General features: G+C 48.9%; 1 protein-coding gene across 2 annotated transcripts; it reads right to left on the bottom strand.

Annotated features, from left to right (window-relative positions):
* Positions 1-1,105: 1,105 nt before the first annotated feature.
* BCL2L11 (BCL2 like 11) lies at positions 1,106-23,831 on the bottom strand. 2 transcript variants are annotated; one of them, XM_062571657.1, is made up of 4 exons: positions 23,773-23,831; positions 22,973-23,340; positions 11,294-11,406; positions 1,106-5,263 (listed from the first exon to the last, which is right to left on the bottom strand). In XM_062571657.1, exons 2-4 carry the CDS (start codon positions 23,322-23,324, stop codon positions 5,174-5,176), a joined length of 555 nt encoding a protein of 184 aa, XP_062427641.1. In that variant the 5' UTR covers positions 23,325-23,340; positions 23,773-23,831; the 3' UTR covers positions 1,106-5,173. The 2 variants fall into 2 exon arrangements, with proteins under 2 accessions (XP_062427641.1, XP_062427642.1); XM_062571658.1 differs by lacking the exons at positions 1,106-5,263; positions 11,294-11,406 and adding an exon at positions 21,063-22,704.
* Positions 23,832-24,324: the final 493 nt, after the last annotated feature.

The raw sequence follows: 24,324 nt of genomic DNA on the forward strand, positions 1-24,324 counted from the left end.
GCAGAACTTCTCAAACTACCCATTTAGGAATCCTAGACAACCTGAAAAAGATCAGTCCCTGTAAAATCTTATTAATTTAAGGACGAGGGGGCTCATACCCTACTTGCTTTATGCAGGGTTGATGTCTAATCACTAAGAATTGCCTTGCAAAAAGGACTTCTGGATAAAACGAACGTGAGGCCAGCACGGCGCTGCTGCAGCCTGTGGTGCTGGTAGGCTCCTGGCTATGGAGATGTCCTAATCCCTCTGCTAAAACGAAACAATCAATGAGGACAGCGAGAGTCCTTAAGGAGGTGCCTGTTGGCTTGATTGATGTGATGACTTGTCACTTGATGTGGTTTGAGGAGTTTGGTGGAGGAAGTAAGTTGCCATGTCTCACTAGAGGCCAGATATGTGGATATTCAGTTGGGCTACATGCAGACATTTCTGCCCACAAGCTTTCCTGGCCAGTGGGTCACTCACACTGTGAATTTGTCTGGTTTTGGATGCACTGTGGTGTCCTTCCCCAGCTGGGAAGAGAAGCCGGTAGCTTTCCTAGCAAGACACACGGACAAGAGCATCGCGCTTAGGGTCGCCCAGTGCTGGCCGGCTAAGGCAGCTGGGGACGCACAGCACGAGGCAGTGTGCGGGGATTTTCTGGGCTCTTTGCATCCCCTCAACTTCTGAATTTATTACTTCCACCAGCAGCCTGTTTCACAAAGTGGTCCTTCTTGGCATCTGAGGTCCCCTCCGACACCTGGTGATGGCTGAGCTGGGCACTCCAGATGAGCATGCTCTGCAGCCTATGCCAGCAGCAAATGTGGGACAGGGTCTTCATCCTCACCATAATGTCCATTAATGTCCATTTTGACTTTGATGTAAGCAAAGCTCAGCTCAGCTCTTCACCACGCTGCAGTTTGGACTATGGCTGCAATACAATAAACGTGGAGGTGAACGTTTCCCCCCAGCTGCAGCATGCTGGAAGCCCTCTGGCAGCAGCTCCAAGCCCTGCTTTTGCAACCTCCCTCTTTGTGGCAAACAGCCCGCGTCCGCCGGGGCAGCCTGTCCCGGAAACGCCCGTCGGGACACGATGACAGACAAGGCAACTCAGCGCGACAAATAATAGTTGAAAGTTTTATTCATATAAAACCTCATATTAAGAACATAAAAAGATTGCATCTTAAAAAGAAAAAAAAATCTGCAATTATTTACAGCAGTATTGCACAAGTAAAGTGGCAATTACCCTGTCCAAAATTCATCAGTGCAAAACACAAGTAAGCCAGGGAAATTGCGATAAAAATGCTACATATGCTGGGTCCTATGAAACAGGTTAGTGATTAATCAGTACAACTTCAGTGTGCATTTTGGTTTGAACCCAATGTTAAAGCTGGTCCAGAAAAAAGTGGCCAGGACAATGTTCTTGAAAGGGGATGACAAAAAAAAAAAAAAAAAAAATAAAATAAAAAAAAAAAAAAAAAAAAAGAGTCAGGAAATCAGGGACATGTAGAAAGCAGACTTTAAATTTCAGTAATGCTTAAATCTCTTCCATGCCTAAATGGCTCCTGGAAAACCAGACTTAGGCACTTGCAAAGATAAAAATCTCATTATCTAAACCATATTGACTGCACTGAAATTAGAAGACAGTGCTTTGAAAGTCAGTTAGTTACTTACATACCAGAAAAACTCGGGGATGGGAAGGAGAGAAGGGGGAGGGAACTTAAATACGCAGAAAATAAATATACAACATTTCTAAAAGTTACAGCATTATGGAACAGTAGAGTGCATTAATTACACAGGGAAAAAAAAGAATCTACAGTATTTACTGAGTTCAATTCTAAAAAGTTTAGAAAAAAGAGTAATTTTTTTTACTTATTTATAAAGCTGTACAAAACTTACAAGAGAAAAAGGAAAGGAAATACATTGCACACAGATATTTGGCTCAGATGATGAGAATAATATGGTGTCCTACTCTAATAAATATTCAAATATTTACAGTTATCAAAAGAAGAGAAGCACAATGCATGGTATGAGATTCTCTAAGAATGAATCTGGTTTCTCCACAACCAAAGAGAATTCTTCATCAAATCATTTTGGCAGGACAGGGAAAATGCAGGTGATGTGGACTTAAAAAGAAACAGCCCAATTAGCCAGCTAAAAAAGGTGGGGTTTTTTGTTTTGTTTTGTTTTTTAAAAACCTCACAACTCTGAAGAGTGGTAGGGGGGAGATTTTGAAGGCATAAAGCCTGTTTTTAGGGGCTGCTTTTCTCACAACTGCCTTTCGGCAGGGAAGGCTTCCAGGTGAGTGCAGAATGCCAATATCCATCTTTTTTTCTCCAACTATTCATATAATTAATTTTTTTTTTTTCCTGAAGTCAATCATTCGTTACGGTAGCCTGCCGCCAGGGCCCGGCAACAAGCCCCGCGAGGTCAGCCCACAAGAGTGGCCCCCCACCAGCTCTTTGGCTGGACGGGGTTTGGAGGACGGGAATAAAGTGCTCCGCATCCCGGCGAGGACGCGTTTCTTTGGTGTGCTCACGGGAGACATTCTCGTTGGCAAGTTGTAATATGCCATCTGCAATACATTTGCCACAGAAATTAAGGGCACCCACAATGCTCTGAGTCTGCAAGCCCCCAAAACGCACGTTTTTAGCCACTGATGCTGCGTGCGGAGATACCCGTTGTGGCTCAATGGCTCAACGGAGAAAAAACTAATTTTTCTTACCCCTCCTGTTCTCTTTTTTTTTTTTTTTTTTTTTTTTTAATTAAACACAACTCCACGAACATATGCCCATAGAAAACACCAAAAGACTGGCTTGACCATGACTGGAGCAGCACAGCTCTCTTGAGCACACGTCACAAGCCAAAATCAACACAATTATGGCAGCAAGAACCTGCCCTATCCTGTAGCCCTTCTGATTCTCAGACTCCAGCCAAGGTCACCAGCTGTTTTCCACACCAATCTCTTTCCCCTCTAGATATCTTCCGCAACCCAGGCCAACTCCTGGGATAGATGATCATCTTGCAGAACCCAAAAAACACTATTCCTTAATCCTTCAAACGAGGGCAAGGAACACAGCCACACAAATCAGCAAACAGGTCTTCTGCCTACGGGACAGGCACAAGTAGCCAGTGCATAGAGATCAGATTGTATGGTTTTATCCACTGTTAAAAATACTACCAATAATACAATGGCACTCAGAATAGTTTTTCCCTGTATTGCAACACAGTAGAAAAACTGCTACCACAGTTTGGGGTCAGGGCGTAGGTTGATTTTTTTTTTTAATTCCCTTCTCCTTCTATGGTGCTGGTGAAACCAGAAATAGAACTGGGGGACTTAGAAGCTGGTATTAGGAAATGGGAACCACCTGCACCAGCCAGAGGAAAGTGGACAGTTTTGAAGGCAGACAAGACATTTGTGCATAGATACAGAGGCTGTAGAAGCAACTGCGCATTTGAAAAGCACCTGCTGCACAGAAGCCTACTGCATGTTCAAGATAAACCAAAGAGCCACGGTGGGCCTCCATCAACAGGGAACGGGAACTACCTGCTCAACAGACGCGAGAAGACAAACCTGCTTCTTCCAATGCTGTTTTGTGCCTCGTGTGGAGCTTCTGAACCAGATTTTATGGCCAAAGGGTCTCTGGATGGTATAGCGCAAGCCACGTAACCCCTGGGACACACAGTGCACCATCCTGGGACAACATCACTCAGGAAACACTTTCCAGGGAAGACCATGATTTGGAAGAAGTTAGTCTGACACATGGCTTCTGTGGACAACAACTCCCGAAACCAGTCTGTAGGGAGTCTCACATTGTCCTGATGTGGCTCTCGAAGAGGGTCACCTTGAACAGCAGTAGCCTGCGACGCATGAGAAGACTCAACGCTCCACCGCGCAGGGATGCGGCGAGTGCCCTGAAGGATTTGTACCATTTAAAAGAGCACATTGAAGTCCCGCCACGCACAGCAATATCTTTCAAAGTTGACAAAAGATTTGTTCCAGCAGGATCTCAAAGCATGAACTCTGGGGATCTTCAAACCACCAATACTGTGTTGTTTGTCCCCGTGCTGCTCCACACCTGCCCCAGGCTGGTCTCTCCTGTCACCCTGGACATGTCCTAACACAAAGACAATCACAGAAAAAAAATCTAAAATGTTAAAAAACCCTCGGTTTAACAGTAACGTGCTAACCATAGTTGAAAACAGTTCCTGAAGTTATGCAGCAGGACCCTTCATCTCTGGGCACAGAACTGCAGGGTTTGGGTATCTGTTTTAACCTACTTCCAAGAATGCTTTATTGCTGCATTATCCAAAGTGATCAACATTATATATTATATATAATATACAATACATAAGTGTGTTCATACACACACTTCATAGAAAGAACTTCTAAAAAGGCAATCTGGTGGATTGTTTTTTTGTTTGGTTTGGTTGTGATTTTTTGGACCCTGGTGTCTGACAGCTAAATATGGAATTTCAGCATTAAAAGAAAAAAAAAAGAAAAGAAAGAAAAACAGTCAGCAGGAAATAGGTTATTTGCATGATGCAAATACGGTTAGATTTAGGACTACATTAGCTATTTACAGATAAAAGAAGTGCTGATTTAAATCCCTCTCCCCTTCTCCAGCAGCGTCCTCCTGGCGGGCAAACACTCAGAAGAGAAAGGGAGATGGCTGGTTCCCAGCATGTCCCCTCCCTGCTAAGGGGAAGGGAAGGGGCTGCAAGTCTGTACAGTAACGTTTGTAATACAAACTAAGGCAGCTCTGCAGATCAGCTGGCTCAGTTTTTTCCACTGCAGAGTAGATCCAAGATGAGTCTATGGGTTTCCAGGAATGACAGAAAAATTAATTCAATATTTGCTGAGCATTTTCTCTGAGATCAATCTTAAAAAAAAAAAAATATTTGAGAGAAACATAGTAAACACCACTCTCAGACGAAATCCTGCCTCAGAGAGTCCCAATAGGTCCACTGGCAAGGCATGCGCCTCCGGTGCCTCCCAACAGCAGACAAACGTTGGCAGTCCACGTATGTGGTTTCCACTGATGGAGACCATGGTGCCTTCCAGATGTCCTTTAAGAAAGGAAGGTTTCTGAAGTGCCTGTTTAGGGCACAGAAAAGACCTGCCACTAGTTGTCCTTCACTGATTTTCTGCACAAGTAGACAAGTCTCTAGGTCTTGCAAGCAAAGTGTCCGGCACTCACTGCATCCTCCAAATGAGGCGGATGATGTAATGTAGAAGGCGTAAAATGACAATCTGGGGGTTTCCCGCACGATTATCCAAGAAACCCTAAAAAAAATGAAAGAGAGAAAATGAATTTCAGACTTGCAGTCCCTCGTGTGATGCCATACGGACAACATGGAGAAGCAAAACCCAGATTTGGTACCTTCCACTTTGCAATTCTAGTAACAATTCCGGTATGGCATCCTCGTGTGATGCCATACGGACAACATGGAGAGGCAAAACTCAGATTTGGTACCTTCCACTTTGCAATTCTAGTAACAATTCCGGTATCGTGGGGATGATGAAAAGAGGACATGTCATAACAGAGCTTTTATTGAGGAAAGATGACATATTATCACATAAACTTGCTAATATGATTTCTGGTTTTGGACTTGATTGGATAGAAAAACACCACAGCTTCTAGTTTAGAGAGACTCAAGACACGCATGGTTATTAAAGAGAGGGGACTGCAAATCTCTACTTTCAACAACGCAGTTGAACATCTGCATCTCTTGAAAGCTGCACGGCCCACCTAAACGGTAATGTTTTCTCCAACACTTACGAGGCACACAGCTCGTGGTCCTGGTAAAGAAGGAAACAAAAGTAGGGAAAGGCAACAGGGTATTCTCCGCATCTGTCTACACTCTCAGCCGCAGACCGTGATTTTTCTCGTGCGAGTTACAGGATTGCTTTGGTTTTCACCCTCCAAACTCGAGATTTCTTTTGAATGGGGACAGGGAAACACAAACAGGTTTCTTCAGATTTGTCAAAAAAAAAAAAAAAAAAAAAAAAAAAAAAACAAGAACAAAAACACGAAAAACAAAAAACCCCAAACTGTGCCCCAAACTCCCAACTAGCGTCTTTCCTAGAGGACAGCCCCGCAAACGGAGACAGTGCGGCCGCGCACGTTGGGACGGAGCGCATCCAGCGCGGCTTTTGTTCACTTTCGGCTTCAGCGGCCGTTTCAGGCAAGCTAAACACTGCGCGTCCATTCGCTCTCTGCTCTTTACAACCGAGAGAGCGTTGCTAATAAAACCAGCTTAATTCGGAGGGGAAAGCAGGCTGCTTCAGCTGCAGCGACAAACCAGGGAAAACGCGAAATTTTGACGGGCGCAACCGAGCACGTTACGCAGACGGAAGCAACCGCAGACACCTTGCACGTTGCCTTTCGGTAAGGTGGAACGTCTTACTTCAGCCAGGGGCTTGGAAACGAGGAATCCAGGAGTTTTAAAAGCCATAATGTGGAAAAGTTTAAAGAAAAATAAATAAATAAGCAAACCCACTAAGCTTAGGAAGAGAGGAGACCACGTGCAAACCAAGGAGGTAGATCTAAAGAAGAGAGAAAAAGTGCCTTTTTTTATCCAGAAAGGGCTGGAAGACGCCTCGAGCCGCTGCGCTCAAGTCTGCAAATGGCAAAGCACCGAGCCGAGGGTTGTTTCACGCTGCCTGTACTTCCAGCTGCCATGGCAGCGTGACACAACTGCCCCAGGCAAAGTGGGGAAAATGGGGAGAATGGAGAAGTAGAGAGAGAGGAAAAAAAATAGGATAACGAGCTACAACCTTTTTTAAAGAGCTATACGGACATGACCGTTAAGGAGTATTGAACAAATACCCTGCACCCTCTTTTCACCCCCCTCTACGTCCAGGCACCCGCATCTGGTTCTTCTGCAACAGCAAAAAAAAGGCACCCGAAGGACTTTTTCCCCCTCTATTGCTATTCGCCCACCAACGACCGCGGTGCAACTGCCAGGCCCCTGCTCGTGCTCACAACGTGCAGATTTTAATTTAGACCGCTGGTCTCAGAACAGCGAGGCGTAACCCAGCCGCCTCATTCATAAAACAGCCCGGGCTGCAAAACGCTCCTCCCCTGGAGCGAGCGAGCGAGCTGTGCTTCACAGGCACGTGCACAGAGAAGAAAAAGGAGAAGCAGCAATCACTGAAGCGCATTTATTTTTAAGTCTTTTCTTTTTTTAAAAAATAGCAAAACAGAAGCCCAAACGTCACCACCTTTCCTCCTCTGTTCGTGAAACAACTTGATTTCATCTATACTTAGCGCAGTGAAATCACGTTCGCACATGCCCCAGAAAAGAGCAGAAATCGGGGTGTTTGCGCTGAGATGCAAACTTCTAGAGCGGAAATCGGTGCATTCTATCCCGAGATGCAAACTTTCACCCCATTGGCACTCACGGCGGGGGCGTAAAACCTGCTGCTGTCCCAAACCGGAGCGCACAAACCAGCCGTGTCCCTTGGGTGTTACTGAGACCCCATGCGGGCAATGTTGCGTCCTTGGGTGCCATGAGCTTTTCCAGCCTCTGCTCAGGAGCTGGCGGGTCGGGAGCATCCCAGCCCCATGGCATGCTTGGCTCCCGCGACGGCAGGATTTTACCCACCTGGAAGTTGTCTGCCGCACATCTGCCAGCCGGGTGGCCATGAGAAACACTTTACTGAGCTTCCGGCTAAGCCAACCTCACTTCCCGACAGTCAATGAGGCAGAGAGCAAGGGAAGGGGAGGGGTGGGAGTGGAAAAAAAAAAAAAAGACCCTTAGAAAAAGGACACGCAGAGAAGCACCCAAGTATATTAATAAAGCAATAGAAATAAATGAGGGAGCGAAAATGAGAAGAGACTTTTCTGCCTGGCCAGGAGGCTTGGGCCCACGATGGACAGAGAAGGGGCGAGCCAGCGAGGTGTTGGCATGCAACCATGTTGCCTAAGGTGATGGGAGGAGCTTTCAGCAGGCTCCAAGTTACTTAGCAAGCTAAAAATAACCCGGAGTGAGTCAGCTAAAACGCAAACAGTAAACCCCACGGCTGCGTAAAACTATTTAGACCTGGAAACTGGCAAGATAAACCAACTCAAGGAACCAATCCTGCTGAAAATTAACCCAGCGAGGATGACTGTGTAGTTGCCAGCTGTTTGCACCACGCAGGAGAGGAGACAGGAAGGCCTGGAGGTGGGGAGGAAGGCAGGGCTGCAGTAACACAGTCTTGGCTCAAGCTAAGCTGGACTCCACCGCACAGCTGGAGCCAGAGCCTCCGTCGAGCGCTGACAGAGACCCCAGCCAAGACATCCCCGCAATGAGACGGTCTGCTGCGGGATGAAGGCTCCACTGGCGCCCATTAGACCCTTCCTTGCTTGGCGTCGAGGATGCTGCTCTCTGGGCCACCCTGACGTTTTGGGCATGCTGCCCAGCAGCAAGGAGGAGCAATATGAGTGCCACTGCTAGGCACAGCTACCCTGACCTGCCCAACAGCTTCGACTTGTCTAGCAAGTGCTTTTTTGGCATCACTGTTAGCTTCCCATTTCTCACCTTACGACACAGATTAAAGGGCAAACCAGAGCGACCAGAGAAAGCAGGCTGAACCCCCAGCGCAGTCCGAGCGCTGGGCCCTCTTCACGAAAATCGTCCACTTGCAAGCGGAGCTGCGGCCAGGGGAAGCAAAACCCAGGACGGGATGCTGCTACGGAGAGGCGACAACGGTGCAAACTGGCAAGCTCTGGTGTCAGGGCCATTGGCTACTGCAGCATTATGCTTGCTTTCCACTGGCCGCAGAAAGCCAGGGAAGCAAATACAACCTCATAGTTCATCCTTTCCCAGGTGCTGCTCCACTGAAGGGCTCCAACTGTGAAAACAGAATCTCTTTTCCTAAATAGCAAGATGGTCCGTAGAAGGAGAAGATACGTATTCTGGAAGTAATGTTCAAGTGCATTGGTGCAAAAACTTTAAAATTGCTTAAATGCTCTGAAACCCACTTATTTCTGAAAACAATGGATGACAAGAATTCATCGGCATCCGTGAACGTGCTGCTTTCAACATGAATCAGAGAACATCAGAAACATCACGTTCCACAACCGGCTTCTGCAACCCTCACACCACATGGGCAGGAGTGATACAGTGACTCAGGAAGAGCAGGAACAGATTCACCATGGAAGTTCCCCATTTCAAAGGGAAAAAAAATCCCAAAACTAAGAAAATTCAGAAAACAAAACACACACCTTAGGAAACTCAAAGGAGCTTCAACAGGTGACTAGAGGTATGAGAGCAAGAAATCGCAACCTCAAGAACCATCTTACTCAAAACTACACAACCACCTCTGACCACCACTGAAGAGCCTTTTCCAGGCTCTGTGCTAACAGCTTCAGCTCCCAAACCCAGCATATGCAGCAAACTCATCCTCTCACACCTGCAAGGAAAACCAACGCCAGGAAGAAGACTTGGGAAAGGGAGAAAATCCCTTCCAAAACCTTTACTTCAGCTGGTTCAAGGATAAGACAAGGAAACAAGAGCAAGAGATCATACACCACTGAACCGCACAGCACTCATTCCACGTTGGGTTGGGAGGGGGACTTGCAGCACAACTCCAGAAGCCAGCAAGGATGATCAGAAGAGGAAAAAAAAGTAACAGCAGCCTGCATTTCTGCAAAGCCTTCTGAATCGGCTAGCTGCTACCAGATGCCCGCGGATTTCCAAGTGCTAGCAGAAATGATTTAGTCCCCGTCTCTCATCGAACAGATGTTTTGCTTTTAAATGAAAAGACCGCTTGCCGTGCAAATGATTGGGTATTTTGCAACATGAGAAATCAGCCTAGACTGGAGGGCTCAGGAGATGCTTTCCAGGGTCTGGATGAGATGCAGCTTATCATCAGCTCATTACAGGTTGGGCTGCATGCTCTGTTGGAGAGATGAGTCCAGGAAGGGAGTAGAGCCTATAGTAAAAACTGCCAGACAGCAGAGCAAGCTTTCAGCAAAAACGCACCTCAAGGAAATCTTCCTCCACACAACAGATGCAGGCTCGCAGTGGAACAAGCTCACAGGCAAACAAAAACCAAGGAGGCTGCTCACTGCCGGCACGTGCAGAGTAGGAAGAACACCCCAGACAGAGGAGAGAGCAGCTCAGGCCATTCATAAAGACAATCAAAACTAAGTGCCGGGGAAAGGATTTTTCTTGCATCTGAGGCATGGCCAATCAAACAGGCACCCGCTCTAGCATCGAGGAAAACGAGAGCGTCCACAAAGAGACGAGACCAGATGGAGAAGCAGCAAGCAAGGCAAAGACCCTGCACAGAAAGAGTCAGCCCAAGACGGCCCGACGCCCAATTTGGGGGAAAACCTCTGCCGAAAGACAACTGCCGTACGAATCTGTGAGACGGTGAGGAAATAAGCTGTGACTCATGGCTTGGGGAGGACAGATAAGATCCAGGCAGTCAGCTTTTCATCGTCAACGCCTCCGCGTAAACAGGCTTCTGACTGCTCTCAAACTAGCAAAAGGACGAGCTGGTGGACTAGAAACCGCATGTACGAACACGCAGCCTTTAATAATGCAAGATAGGTGGGTTACTTGCTAACTTTGTTCTTTCTGAAAACTGCTGTTGCTTCATTTTTCTTTGCACTGATTTTTTTTTGGGGGGGGGGTGTTAGTTCCACCTATTTTTGTTGCAACACAAAGCTAAGTGTTTACAATGTTACCAATACATATCTTAAAAATAGTGCTCTCTGGTTCTTTATAAGAAAAAAAATCCAGTGATCAGACCCTATTTCATACTTATGACTGTATTTCCCACCTCCGTGATCCTCAGCAGCAGCAATTCGGCAGCCAGGTAGGTTGGTGAGCACAGAAACCTGCTGCATTATCACTCTGCCTTTGTCCCTGAAACCCTTGTCACCCAGTCCCTGCATGTGATGGCTTCTCTGCAGGTTATCATTTCCAGGGGACATCTTCTCATTCCAAAAAAATATACCAAAATATTAAACTTTTAAAAGGTTTTTCCTCGTTATTCTCAGGCTCAGTCCTAATCCAGCAACAGAATACATTCTACTGGCTTGCAATACTATGAGTAATACCATTAATTTTATACCTGAAAGCCTCAAGTCCCAATTTAAAGGTTATTCTGAATTTCTTTAATGAAATTGTAACAGCAAATGACTGCACAGTACAGGCAACACACACCTCCATCCAAGCCAACACAACCACCCACACATCCTTCTGTACACCTGAGTGAATAAAACAGTTGCTACAGAACTCACTTCCAGATATGATTATGCTTTTCCTTTTCAGATACTGCATCGAAAGAAATCGAAAAGAAAAATCGGAAAATTACCCTTCTTGGATAATAGGAGGCATTGAATTCATCGCCAATGCGCCGCAGTTCCTGTGCAATCCATATTTCTGGCTGTATATCTTCTGCTAGTGAGGGAGACTGCCTCCTGGAAGCTGCACAGAACAAAAACAGAGCATTTGAAAAACAGCAAAAAGACGAACAAGGTTGGCAAAAATCAATGGACACATTTTTTTTTCTTTTCTATTTTTTTTTATTTTTTTTTAATACAGATCCTAATTGTCCTCTAAGCATCAGATGGCTAGGACCGATGGAACGCATGCAGGTCCCTCACCTGGACCACTGTTTCTTGAGGTGCCACCTCAGCCCAGCTCTCACACTCAGCTCCGAGCTGATGGAGCTGCCACAACTCTTGCTTTGATCGAAAGCAGCAACAGTAGATGAACCAGCCCCAAATGAACCTTTAGGTCTTACCTATATCAAACAACCCCACTATCCTTATTAAAGCCAGTGCCTTTCGCTGAAAACAGTCAAAGCTGGAAAGACATGCGCGTTGCTTCAAAAGAAGAGTTGTTTCAAGAGGAAAATGCCACAAGTTAGATTTAACCACGGAAACATGCTAAAAGACAAGTCGCTGTGTTCAGACAAGGGCAGCACAACTTGAGAAGTGCCCTCCCCAGAGGAGTAGGGCTGCAAACACGTCAAACTTTCTCTTTGCCAGTGACTCAGCTTGCTCAAGTGCCAGCTTCCTATGCCAGCTCCTCTCCTTGAGGGGCAAGTCATCGTGCAAAGAGCAGCAAGAGAAACCACTAAGTTCAACAAGAGAACTAACACCCCTGCTTAGCTGGCTATCAGAGTGCACCTGCAAGCCAGAGCTAAGAACAGCATTGTCAGCTTGCGAAAAAGAGCAAGAAACAAGCACCTCTCCTAAAATTTGAGCCCACCCAACCAGAACCTCTCCCCGTACCTACTGATGACAACGATGCTTACATGGGCACATCAAGGATATATGTGCTGAAGAGCATGGGCTCACAAAGGCACGTTCCAGGGAGCTATCACGAGGACCACCACCACTCACCGTTGGGTTTTGGGTCAACTTTCCCGTAAGCTGGATCAGCCTGAATCACATTCACACTCCAAATTGAAATCACTACTGGCAGGGAAACGCAGAAGCAGCAAACAGTTCAAAGAGGAGTTCCTTCAGCTTTCTCTGAACCACAAAATATCTCTTCACACAGGAGCGTTGTTATGACACTTCAAATGTTAAATATTTCACATTTCACTACACAAGGCAAGAGCAGAATGAGTTTTCATTCAGCTTCTTTTAAGAGCATCTCATTGCACTTCTCCAAGCATTTGTCCCCTCTGAAATAGTCCATGACAAGTTGAAGCAGCTCTAAGATGTGCTCGGGGAGTGGGGTGGTGGTGGGGGGGGGTTGCTCAAATCGCAGAGGCAATCAAGTGATGTGGGCAGACATTCACCTTCAAATCCCATGGAACAGCCCAAAATCCCAAACCTTGACAGCAGAATAGATCATTCCACAGGCCATGTGCCACCTTCGGTAGGGCAGGTGGGCACAGGGCACATCCAAGAGCAAAACTAGCCCCAGCAGTTCCCACGCAGTAACTCCTACCCCCCAATTTCTTTCCCCAGCAAAACCTTCTTTTCCTCTCTTTTATAAATCATTCTGTTTTCTTGTAGGCACAGCAGCAATTTCTGCTCTAATCTTACCAAACCTCTGTCTTGATAGCTTAGGCAAATTCTCACATTTCTTTCCCAAACAGTTCTGAAGTCCAACAAGGAGAGGAAAATTATTGCTCTTGTTGTGCTAAGAAGCAAGCCACAACTAAATTTACACACAGAGAAGTTGCACTTAGAGCAAACATAAAGACTTTTCACCTCTGTTAAAAAAAATGGAACCTTCTTCTTTTAGATACTACGTTCCAGAGTTTAAACAGAAAACAAATCAGACCTAAGAAAACAGAACTGGGCTTACAAAAGGAAAAATGAACTAATACATCAGTTATGCTCAACTGTACACAACCAACCACTCAAGTTTCTAAACAAATGATAACTGCACAGCCCCCCCAAATATCTGAGGGGGGAACAAACAGTCTGTGACACATCCAGAACTCGGCACGTTACCTGCACCACCTCTTCCCCTGCTTGCAAACAGAAGTTCAGGTTTTGAGCAAACATTACAGCTCTTAACCAAAAAACCCCACACATCACACAAAACAAGAGTGTTTCACAAACTTGGCCTGAAAGCTGAAAAGGAATTGCAAGGGAATACAAATAGCTTCCAATCTCAAAATATTCAAAGGATTAGTAGGGCAGAAAAAAAATTAAATAAATGAATAAATGTCTGGCTCCAAACCCACTGGAAAATTTATTTCTGAGCCAAACGAATGCTGCTTGGCTCTGAGAGATGTTTTGTTTTCAGGCTGTAGTAGCAGAGGAGTAGTGCCCCAGGAGGGCTGCAGCAGGGACAACCATATTTATCTCTGCCGAATTTCATTCAGCAAAGCCCTCACCTTATTTGACAGCAAGGTTTTGAAAATGCAAAACCCGTTTGGGTCAAGGTGGGGGGTGGCCTGCAAGGAGCAGAGGGCTGGAAAGCAGACGCTGTGCAGCTCTCCTTCTCCTCCGTCTCTACCCAGCACCCGCCTCTGCGAACCTCCGCAGGAGCCTCAAATGATAAAAGCTCCGGCGGTCGAGAAATTAATATTACGGTTCCGTGGTTGAGAGTGAAATCAGACTGAGGTTTTCAGAAAGGACTTTCTGTGGCGTTGCCAAATTGCAATATCAAAAAGTGGCCAGTCATAATGGGTTGCAAAACCAGTCAGAGGAACTTTCCAAGCCCGCCGTGCCTTCGCTCACCACCATGCCGCGAACGAGCAATCCCAGTCATATCACAACGTGCTGCGGCAGAAGACGTGATGCTAACAACCCAGCCCCACGAAACACAGAAAGCTGGAGCCTGTAAAAATAAATAAATAAATAAAAATCCCGCGCCGGCAGGAATGTTTTGGGACTTGGCATTCCTCTGATCGTCAGAAGACCAAGGACCAGACCCCCTTTCCCATATGCCAACGGAGAACGTCTTAAAGGCTTGCTTAGGTGGGAAATGCTTCGCTGGACACGCACAACCTACGCTGGTTGTATGGGTCGACCTGATGGTTTTGGGCCAGGCGCCACTTCCGCCCCCGCTCCCTCCTCTGACGCCAAAAGCAACTCACGGGAAACAAGAAAACAGCATCTTCATGGCAAAGGGGCAGCGAACTACACGAGCACCACCAAATGCAAATCTCTGCTCGGGCTGCTCTCTCTTGCCTTTGCAGCCGAGACCAGCAGTCGATACTCCGCTCAAAAAGCGGACTGCCGTATCCCGGCACAGCTGGTCACAGCCCAGCACTCAGGCGACAGCTCCTTCTCCAGTCCATTCCCCGGCGCAGAGCGCTCCCGCGGCTCGCTAGCTCAAATCTCCGCTTCGGAGCTCGGCCGGGTTACATGCTCACCGCGGACCCACGTCCCGAGAGGCGCCTGCACGACTTACTGTCAATTTTTTGTCCTCCTTCACGTGCGTTTGCAAGAACGAAGCCCCCGTGCCGGTGCAGAGTTTTACGCAGCAGCCACAAAACGCCGCCCCTCAATCCTCCCGTTAAGTATTAACGAGCAGCACTGCTCTCAGCGCAGGCAGGCACGCGCCACGGTGGGGCCAAGGTCCTACCGGAAAGCTTAGGACAAGTCTTGCAGAGGGTCTTTCTCACCCTCCGCGGCCCCGGATGCCAAGGGAGCCCGTCTCGGGAGCGGGTCTCGCGGAGCAGAAGCGGCCGACTCGGCAGCTTTGCGCGGCGAGGAGCAGCTCTTCCCACACCGCTGCGGTCCTCTCCGCACGCACGCACCTTCCCAATACGGTCGCAGGGTGACTGCCGGGGCAGCCACCAAACAGCGGCAAGTCAGCAGATGGGACAAGAGGACACAAGGAAAAGATAGAGGAAGCCCTTAATGGCCACAGATGGAAAATACAGCCTTTCCCCGCGCAGGGCAGGTCAGTGAGTCCATGCTCCAGCAGACATGTGGGAGAAAACACGAGAAACCCACCCAGAGCTGCAGGGTTAGCAGCCAAGAGGTGGAAAGACACCTTCGCAGAACATCTCCTTCTCTCATGGAAGCAGCCAGCGAGCCTCTCTCTCAAATGCACACGTACAAAACATGAATTGCCCGTATGGCATCACGCTACAGTACCGCCTGCTCGGGCTGCTGAGCAACGCCACCTTTGACATTAATGCAGCTTGAACCCATGCAGATGGGTCTGTTCCAGTACACAGTATCACCTGAGATCAAAGGAATGAGACACCTGTCCTTATATGCGAAATGTTACTGGCTGACAGGCCTACAAGCCGACGTTACTCCATTAAAGTCAGTGCCATGAATAAAGCATAAATGTAGCATAGTTGGGGAAAGGTTAAAAAAGAAGGGAGAAAAAAGGGGGAAGGACAGAAAAGAGAGAACAGGAGAAAGCAAAAAAAAAAAAAGCATCAATTGTTCAAACGATAGAAGGACTAGAGATCCAGAATCGATCCTGGCAAATAATGTCAAGCTCTTCAGCTGAGGCCTGGGAGGTCTCCAAGCAGCTCCCCAGGTGCCTCACAGCCAGCATTGGCCCAGCCTGTCCTGCCCTCAGCACCCTGCTGGATGAAGCCAAGCCTGCACTCAAGCTCAGTGGGAAAGGGCAGGTTGCTGCAGCCTCTCTCCCAAAGCCCTCGCCCCTCTCATTGAGATGGCTGATAACAAAAATATGAAGCACTGAGGAAGGAGCAGTGTGCAATGAGGGGCCAGGGTATGAATCAAGACGCAGTACGGAGCAGAGAAGGGGCGAGGGGCCAGGTGGGCTGAGGAAAGTCTAGAAAAGGATAAGATGACGAGAGGGCTGGAAGAGCCCGAGAAGCACCCACACACTAAGCCTGGACTTACCACTAAGCAATCCTCTCCCTCCCACACAAATCTCTGCTGGGACCTAGGAAGCTGGGACTTCCCTTCAGCCTTGTCCTGCCTCTCCTGCGCAGAGGGTAAGACCGCTTTGCTGCTGAGAAACCAGGGGCCACACTGGTGCCCCAAGCTGCCACCAGCATCCCGAAGAGTCTACATCCTGAGTGCATCCTGAGCAGCCATAAGTATCCCCAGGAGGTCTACATCTTGGCTGCACCAACAGATCACAAAGAGATCACAGAGACTGGCATGACTAACAAAATCACTGGCCCAAGTTTGGATGCTTTTTTTTTTTGTTTTATTTTTTTGCTTTTATCTCCCAGGTTTTGTAATCCAAATCCCCTTAAAGAAAACTTAATTGTAAAAACATTGGAAAACGGCTTCAGATGAAACAGTAGGTTATGCACATGAAGCTCAAGGAGAAAGCCAACAGCTCTGAAACGGCACGTTTGTAAGAAAACATATCAAATAACGTTAACCAAAGGGCTACCATCATGTCCTACTTTCCACCGCAAGGGCCTGCTTCCAGCAGCCCATAGCTCTACCAAACCGGCTGTTTGGGCTGCAGCTCCCCCTTACAGTCTCAGCCTCTCATTTTACACCACAAGTCAGATGGGTCCAGTTCCAAGAACAAGATCAGACGCACAGACATTGGCCGTAAGAGCTATCCATGCGTGCCAAAGCCTTCTGCTGAGAAACTCTAGCACCTCCATACTTTAGAGTAGGTCCTTTAAAGTTGGCAGCGAGAAGGCAGTGCTGTGGTCATTGTGTCAAGAGATGTGGCTTTTTGCTTCCCCCTTCGTCCCGCAAAAAACAACTAGTCATGCCCGGCCAGAAGCATCAGCCTCTGGCTAAGAAAGGTGCCTGCACCTCTTTGGGAGGCGTTGAGGATACCCCATGTTCCTGTTGGTGCTGCAGAGGGAAGAGCAAAGCAGAAAGCAGGAGCCCAGTGACCTCCAGAAGGTAAGGAGTGCATCACAGCTCTGTGCATACACACGTTTCTGGGGTTCTTGGTTTAACGTTTCCCTGTTCAATTCGCCTTTCTGTTACACTCCCTGGGTTTTCCCCCTCTCTTTCATGCTGAGTTTACACAAAAGTGCTGTTTTCCCCTTCCACGTTGAGCTGTAGGCATTACATAACGGTATTCTATACAGTTTTATTCACAACAGCCACACTTTTTTTTTTTTACAGTTATTATTTATTTTCACACAGGTTGTTGCCTCCTCTGCTGGAGGAAGAGCAAAAAGGTTCCACGCAGAATCAAGAAAACTTCACGCTTCTTTCTCCTCTTCTGAGGGCAGGAAAACATACAGAGATCAAAATAGCACAGAGGAAACTAATTTACAAAGCACTTCTACATACCTGTTCCAAGTACCTCCAGAAAAAAAATGTATACAAAGCCTGCACGTGTACCTCCTGCTCTTTTAGATAAAGCTGCTCTTTCAGAAAAAAATAAAAATAAAATGAGCAGCTCCCAATAAGAGCCAAGGACTTGGAACCCTGGTCTACAACTCTTACAGCACCTCTGAATGGCAGATCTCTTATCTCAGGTCACTTTATCCCAAGCATTCCTGTGTACAAACCACCTTCCTACATGCCACTGCTCTGCAGAGGACCCACTACGTCTGCCATACTTTTCTTCAATCTTTATGGTTCCTTCTGGGGGCTTGGAGTGTTTCTGAGTGCTAGACTGTCAGCTTGGTTCAAGATGGACTGGGAATGTGCTTTACGGTGTCCTGGGGAGAGGAGGGAAAAAAAAACACCAAAAGACACACTGACTAGGACATTTTGAGTAAGAGAGGAAAAGCTGACTAAAGCTAGGAAATAGGTGGTATCAGCTAGCCTAAAAACCTTGGAAGATCAAGCATCTATTCCAACAGCACACCAAGCCTGTAGAGCATCACCCTCCTAGAGAAGCTGGAGGGACAAATAGAAAATACCATTCCAGGACATGAGGGTACTTGTTTGACTACTTTTGAATGCCAGAGATCCAAAAGCATGAAAATCTGTCTCCTCTACCATGCAGCAGAATATAATACCAGAATCTCTCTCTCACCATTAAATCTCCAGCATAATCTCTTTGATTTACCAGCAGGGTCCTGGAAAAACCAAATAAGCTCATCACTGTTCCTCCTTTACTGATCCTCAAAAGCATCTTTCCTATTATGCTGAACCAACCTTGCACAGCAAACTGCTTTATAGCCTCCATGCAAGAATATCTTTGTTGCTTCAATTTTTTTTCTGATAAACAAGATTAAGCATTTTAAATGACAGCACAAGATTCAAAGGAAAGCTTTTAAAGTGGATTCTACCATAGCAAATTAAAGTGTCTCAGATATAAACCTGCAAATGAAGCACTTGCAGTAATTCATCCTGCAAACAAGAGTGCGAGGTCCCCTTTCCTGTCACTGTAAACACAAATCCATCATTTCACACCAAGATTGCCATCCTGCCTCCTCTTTCCTGACTTTTCAAAAAGGCCACCAAAAAATGGCTAAAATTGCCATGAGTGCACCATTTCAGGAGCCTGCTAGCACAGGAGGGATCCCAACATCCCTCATCTTGCAGCAAAACTGAGCAAAGCCTCCGGGTGCTGAGCACCGCGTCTGTCTCCAAGCACATCCACACTGCTTCAGCAAGTCTGCCATGGAAAGCCGTCTCAGCTGAGATGCTGGCAAAAGTAACCTCAAAACCACTCTCAGCTCTGCTGCACTTAACAAGTCTTCCCCTTAACCGTGATTTTTGCAAAGGGCCTCGCTGGCCGCAACCCTGGTCTGCAAATCGCGAGATTCACTAAACTGCCTGAGATACAGCAGGGAATTGATTTTGCTTGGCTGACACCTGAAGCATTTCTGCTCTGCCAGCAGCCCTCTTCCTCCCATGTTTGTACCAAGCGAACAACAACCTGCTCGTACCCTGCAGCACTCAAAATGCTCTTCTGCCGTGTCTCATGCCAGGAACAGTGTTTCCTGTAGTAATTAGCACTTGCTTATACAGCTGCAGGTGTGGGACAACTCCATAGCTGAGATGTTCTTACAGCTAAAAGGCACCACTGAATTCCCTAGCATGGTCCTCGTGCCACTGCCTTTCTGTCTAACAGAGTCATTTCCAGCTTTTGGTTAATATGTGGACCTCTGAAAACTTCAATGAAGGTCTCAGAAATTTCAAGTATGAGGTTTGGGAGCAGAGCCTGACCTTCTCTGCTCAACTAGTCCCTCAGAAATGCTCCACTGCTCCTCACAGAAAAGGCTAAAAACACTGGTCCATCATCATGCCGTAGATATACAAACTGTTCTTGCTTCAGGACACTTGCATTTACTGTTAAATGCCACTCTGCTTGCACATCCTGGAGAGGTTCTTTATCTCACAGCCTGCAACTTCAGTGCACTATAGCACCCTAGAGCCAGTGCAATCCAGCTGGCATCTCTTCCCACTCAGGGCCCAGGAAAAAATTAACCTGATTTTAAGAGTGCCTCTCATCCCAGTAAGAGTATGCAGAAAAATTCAACAAAAATGATACCATTTGTTTCCTTAGGAAGGAATTGATTTCCAACAGGCTGGGAGCACCAAAGTGCAGAACAGTGACTTGTTGAGAGAGAGAGAGAGAGAGAGAGAGAGAGAGAGAGAGAGAGAGCGCGCGCTAGCTCTCGTACATTGTAGCGAAAACACAAACCTCTCCCTACCTGCCATGCAGATGCTCATACTTAACAACAGAACAATTAAGAAGTTTTTTTTTTTTTAATCTGAATGTGTTACTATATCCTTGCACAGCTGGACAGTGGAACATCTACCTATGTGTGCGTGAGTCTCTCCTACCAGGAGCAACCTACACTCCTCCAGTACTTACTGACCATCTCCAGGCAGTCCTAGCAAAGGCACGACCAGGCAGCATGTATAAACTAATGGCACGCGTGCAGCAGAAGGCATCCACAAGACAGTGGGACCAAGGAAGAAGTGCACAGATACAGCGCTAAGAATAACTAACTGGTTACGTCAAAATAACTGCAAATTAACACTTCCTGACAAGACATTATTGAAAAAGTGCAAAGTATGGAGGAGAAAAATTTCATTTTTGGATCCTGGCTGGACTTCATGAAACACTTGTTAAACCTTTGTCTTTTCACTTGTGAAGAAGAAACCCAAACTAACCACACTGCCAGAGCAGCAATCAGGAACTTACACCTGACATTTAACTTCTGCTTCCATAAGACCTATAAGCACTGCAGATATACACAGTTACTCCAAGAAAACATTAAAAATCCTTTTATATGTATGGGCCACACGTCAGTTTGCTAGCTCTCCACGCTGGCTCTTCCCTGAGAGCTTGTAGGACTCGGGTCTTCCAGGTCTTGCATTAGAGACATTCCCATGGAGGCCAGGAGACATTGGCCCTCACAAGCCCCACAGCTCCAGGTTTTCATTCAGCAAAATCACGCAGCTTCTGAACCCTTCCTCATAGCCTTTCTCAAGGCAAGCTGAGCAGTAAGGTACGTTCTGGTCCCCAAACAAGAATAAAATGGCACTGCAGCTTCATGTTTCTAGCTTAATCATGTTTGAAAGTAGCCAGGGGTCTCATTTAAATAGCTGGCATATTTTTCCAGTCACTTATAGTTGTTTAGGATGATGCCCCTAGCAACAATAACAGAGACTTGAGTAAAACCATCATTTCAACAGTGTTCACAGAGCTCTCTATAGGGAAGAAAAAGCAGGATCTCAGAAACTTAGAGAAAACTTCAATTTCTTTCTGGAGTACAGAAAAGAAAATGTTATTTAGTGCTAAAAAACAGCTGGGACTATCCTCACTGAAGAACTCCAGGATCCTTGTCTAGCAATGCTATGTGTTTTCTACATAAGGTTGTGAAACCAGCATTAAGCTGTAATTACTGCAATAATGTCAGAAAACCTTTCCTAAGGGCATATTACAGTAAGCACTTTGCAGCTGTAACCACAGCCATTAACTATAATCAAAACATCTTTTTTATTTTTTTTTTATCATGTACAGTTTGAAGCTGGTGTTTGTTATTCACCAAAAAATGGTATCAACAGAAGTCCCTGCATCACTACCACAGGAGTCAGCAGACCTTCCACCTTCCTTCGCTTTTGCCATGCAGAAGTTAGCGTTCGTTCTCTCAATTAAGCGGAATCAATCCCAAGAGCAGAGTGACATCAGTGAAACATTTCAAGAAGTTAGTATATTAGTGCCTTCTCCATCACCAGAGGCTTGAATTCAAGCCTTACCTGCTGAGCCACATGTAAACACAAATACTGAGCAGCTACAGATGATGTTGTCAATACCAATTTTGGTTTCAGCAACAGAAACAGGAGTTTTGTGACCCTGGCAGAGCAGTTTGTTTCAAAATAAATAAATAAATAAATAAATAAAGTCTTATCTTGCAAGCAATCATAAAAGCAGTACACAGCAAGCCCTGTCACTGATCAAGAAGCACGAGTCACCTGCTTCCACTAGTTTTATCTGCTTGCCCCAAGCAGAAATTGCCCTATTCTCCCCATTAAAAAAAAATAAAATAATTAATTTGTTGGAAGAATACCTGCTCGAGTATCCTTTTGCTATTTAAAGCCCCTCCATTAACTGGGGAAGCACGTACGTTGAGCGGGCCACGCTCTCCGCATCGAGACGGGTAACTTGCCAAATCTCCTAACGCTTTGCTACTCAGGCAAACGTCCAGGCTGCTGCAAGCCTCACTAGCACATGCAACAGCTTTCCAGGGTGACCCAGCCAAAAAGAGCCCCCTGCTCACCGCCACGCGGATACGGACACGCAGAAACCACCCGGCTGCTCCGGCGCAGGGACCCTTTCCCCGGCGCAGACCCAGGACCGAGCAGGTATTCTGCAGCTCTTTCGCGGGCACGCTAACTGCTTTGGTCGGTTACACTGCAGCGCGGGCGGGGGGGAAGCTCTTGTAACGGCGCACGAGTCGAAAGCACGAAGATTGAAACACTAAACAAAAACCATTATCTCAGAACCAGATGTTTGAAATCAAACCGCATCCAGTATATTATTTTCCTATTAGAAAGCTGCACATGGCATGCCGAGCGTTTTCGAGTATACTATTTTCCTGTTAAAAAGCTGCACGCTGCATCTCCTTTGGCATCTTTTCTACATTGTCATCACTAGAAGAGCTCAGTCCCAAGCAAAAAAAAAAAAATCTTGAAAGTCTTACAGCTGATTTTAAATGCCCCAAAGGCCAAGTTTTAAAAGCAACTTCTCAAACACCTCTCCCACTTCCAGCGCTACGCAGTTCCTCGCTCTTGGAGCTCGTTATCGGGACGGGCTCGGTGCATTAAGCAATACAGGCTTTTGTTTCGCTGCCCCTCCACCTCCCTGCTATTGCAACTTCCTTCGCCGGCAGACGATCTGCACGCCGAGTCCACCAGCAGTCGGGAAGGGCCTGACGGGGCTCCGGATCGGACTTTCGCTGGGCGGCCCCCGTTCCGCGCGCTGGAAAACCACCGGCAGAAGTGCGGGGGGGGTTGAGGGGGGGGTCACCCGACCCGACCCGACCCGACCCGCCGCCGCCCCTCCCCGGGCGCGCGTGCCCCACCGCGGCCCGGCGGGCGGGCCGTCAGACTGCCCCACCGCCAGGCGAAAGCACGGAGGGCAGCGCCCCTCAGCGTGGAGCCTGGGGGCTGGCGGGCAGCCGCGCCAAGGGCGCTCGCTCGGGACGCGCCGGCGGCAAAGGGGCCCGCGAGCGGAGCCGCTTTCTTACCCATCGCGTTCAGGTAGTGGTTGAAGACCTGGCACGGGGGGCTCGGGGTCTGCGTGGCCTTGTCGCAGCTCATGGGCGCGGGGCTCCGGTCGGCGTCGAAGGAGAAGTACCCGCTGGAGGACCGCGACAGCAGCGAGGAGCGCCTCACGAAGATGAAGAACGACGAGCGGGTGGCGAAGGGGCTGGGGCTGGTGGGGGGCGCCACGGCGGGCGCCGGCGACGCCGGGCCCCCCTCACCCCAGGGCAGCGAGGTCGGGGCCCCCGGGCGCGGGTGGCCGTGCCTCCGGGGCGCCTGCAGCTGCCCGCCTTCGCGCTCGCACGGCGAGGTCACGTCGGCGGCTTGCTTGGCCATCGGGGCTCCGGGCGGCCTGCGAGGGGAGAGCGCGGGGGGCGGCGCGGGTGGGCGCGGGCGGCGGCGCCTCCCCCGCGCGGCCCCATTGTTCCGCCCAAAGTGCTGAGCCCAGCAAGTCTGGCCGCGCTTGGCAGCGGCCGCCGCTCCCGCCGACTGCGTCACAATAGGCATTGTGCCGGCCGCGGGGCCGACCGGCCGGGGGGGGGGCAGCGGGGGGGGGGGGCAGCGCCGGCCGCGCCCCCCCCCCCCCCCCCGCGCCGCGCGCTCCGCCCCGCTCCCCCCCCCCCCCCGCCCCGCCGCGGCAGCGCGTCCCGTCCCGTCCCGTCCCGTCCCGTGCAGCGCCGAGCGCCGCGGCCCGGCGCACACGCACACAAAGGGCGGCCGGAGGCGGGGGGGGGAGGAGACGAGCGCGCCCGCGCCTCCCGCCGGCCCTCTCCGCCGCGCTTACGGCTGAGCGGCCCCCCCCCCGCCGGCTGCTCCGTGGCGGCTCGCTGCCTTCCTCCTCCTCCTCCTCCTCCTCCGCCGGCGAGCGGCGCGCTGCGCGCTGCTCCCGCGGCGACTCGCGGCGCCCCACCCGCCCCGCTCCGCCCCGGCGCGGCACGGCCGGGCCCCGCTCCGCCCGCGCCCCGCGGCCGAGCCAATGGGGCCCCGCTCCGCCCTCGCCCCTCCTCGTGTTTACCAGCTCCGCCGCCGCCGCGCCGTCACCTCCGCTGCCCTCCGCGCCCCGCCGCCGGGCTGCCCCAGCGCCGCGCGCGCGCGCGCGCGCGCACAGACACACAGACACACACCCCTCTTGCACAGCCCCCCCGCCGCGCACTGTGCACAAGCGCGCCCTCACGCGCACCTTGCGCACAGCGCCCGGGCAGCCGCACGCCCCGGCGCTGCGTGCATCCCCCTCGCTGCGCACACGCTCCCTGGCACACGCGCCCCCTTAGAAAGCACCCCCCTTGCGCTGTGCATACCCCCCTTGCACCCCCGTTACACGGCACCCCGTTGCCCT

Source organism: Rhea pennata, chromosome 3 (genome assembly GCF_028389875.1).
Source record: "Rhea pennata isolate bPtePen1 chromosome 3, bPtePen1.pri, whole genome shotgun sequence".
Classification (NCBI taxonomy): domain Eukaryota; kingdom Metazoa; phylum Chordata; class Aves; order Rheiformes; family Rheidae; genus Rhea; species Rhea pennata.

Excerpts from the sequence above, each read along its gene's own strand:
- BCL2L11 (XM_062571657.1), bottom strand. The coding sequence starts at position 23,324 with ATGGCCAAGCAAGCCGCCGACGTGACCTCGCCGTGCGAGCGCGAAGGC. Across the intron at positions 11,407-22,972 it reads CCACTACCTGAACGCGATGG|CTTCCAGGAGGCAGTCTCCC; the intron begins GTAAGAAAGCGG and ends TGTTCTGTGCAG. Across the intron at positions 5,264-11,293 it reads CCTCCTATTATCCAAGAAGG|GGTTTCTTGGATAATCGTGC; the intron begins GTAATTTTCCGA and ends CATTTTTTTTAG.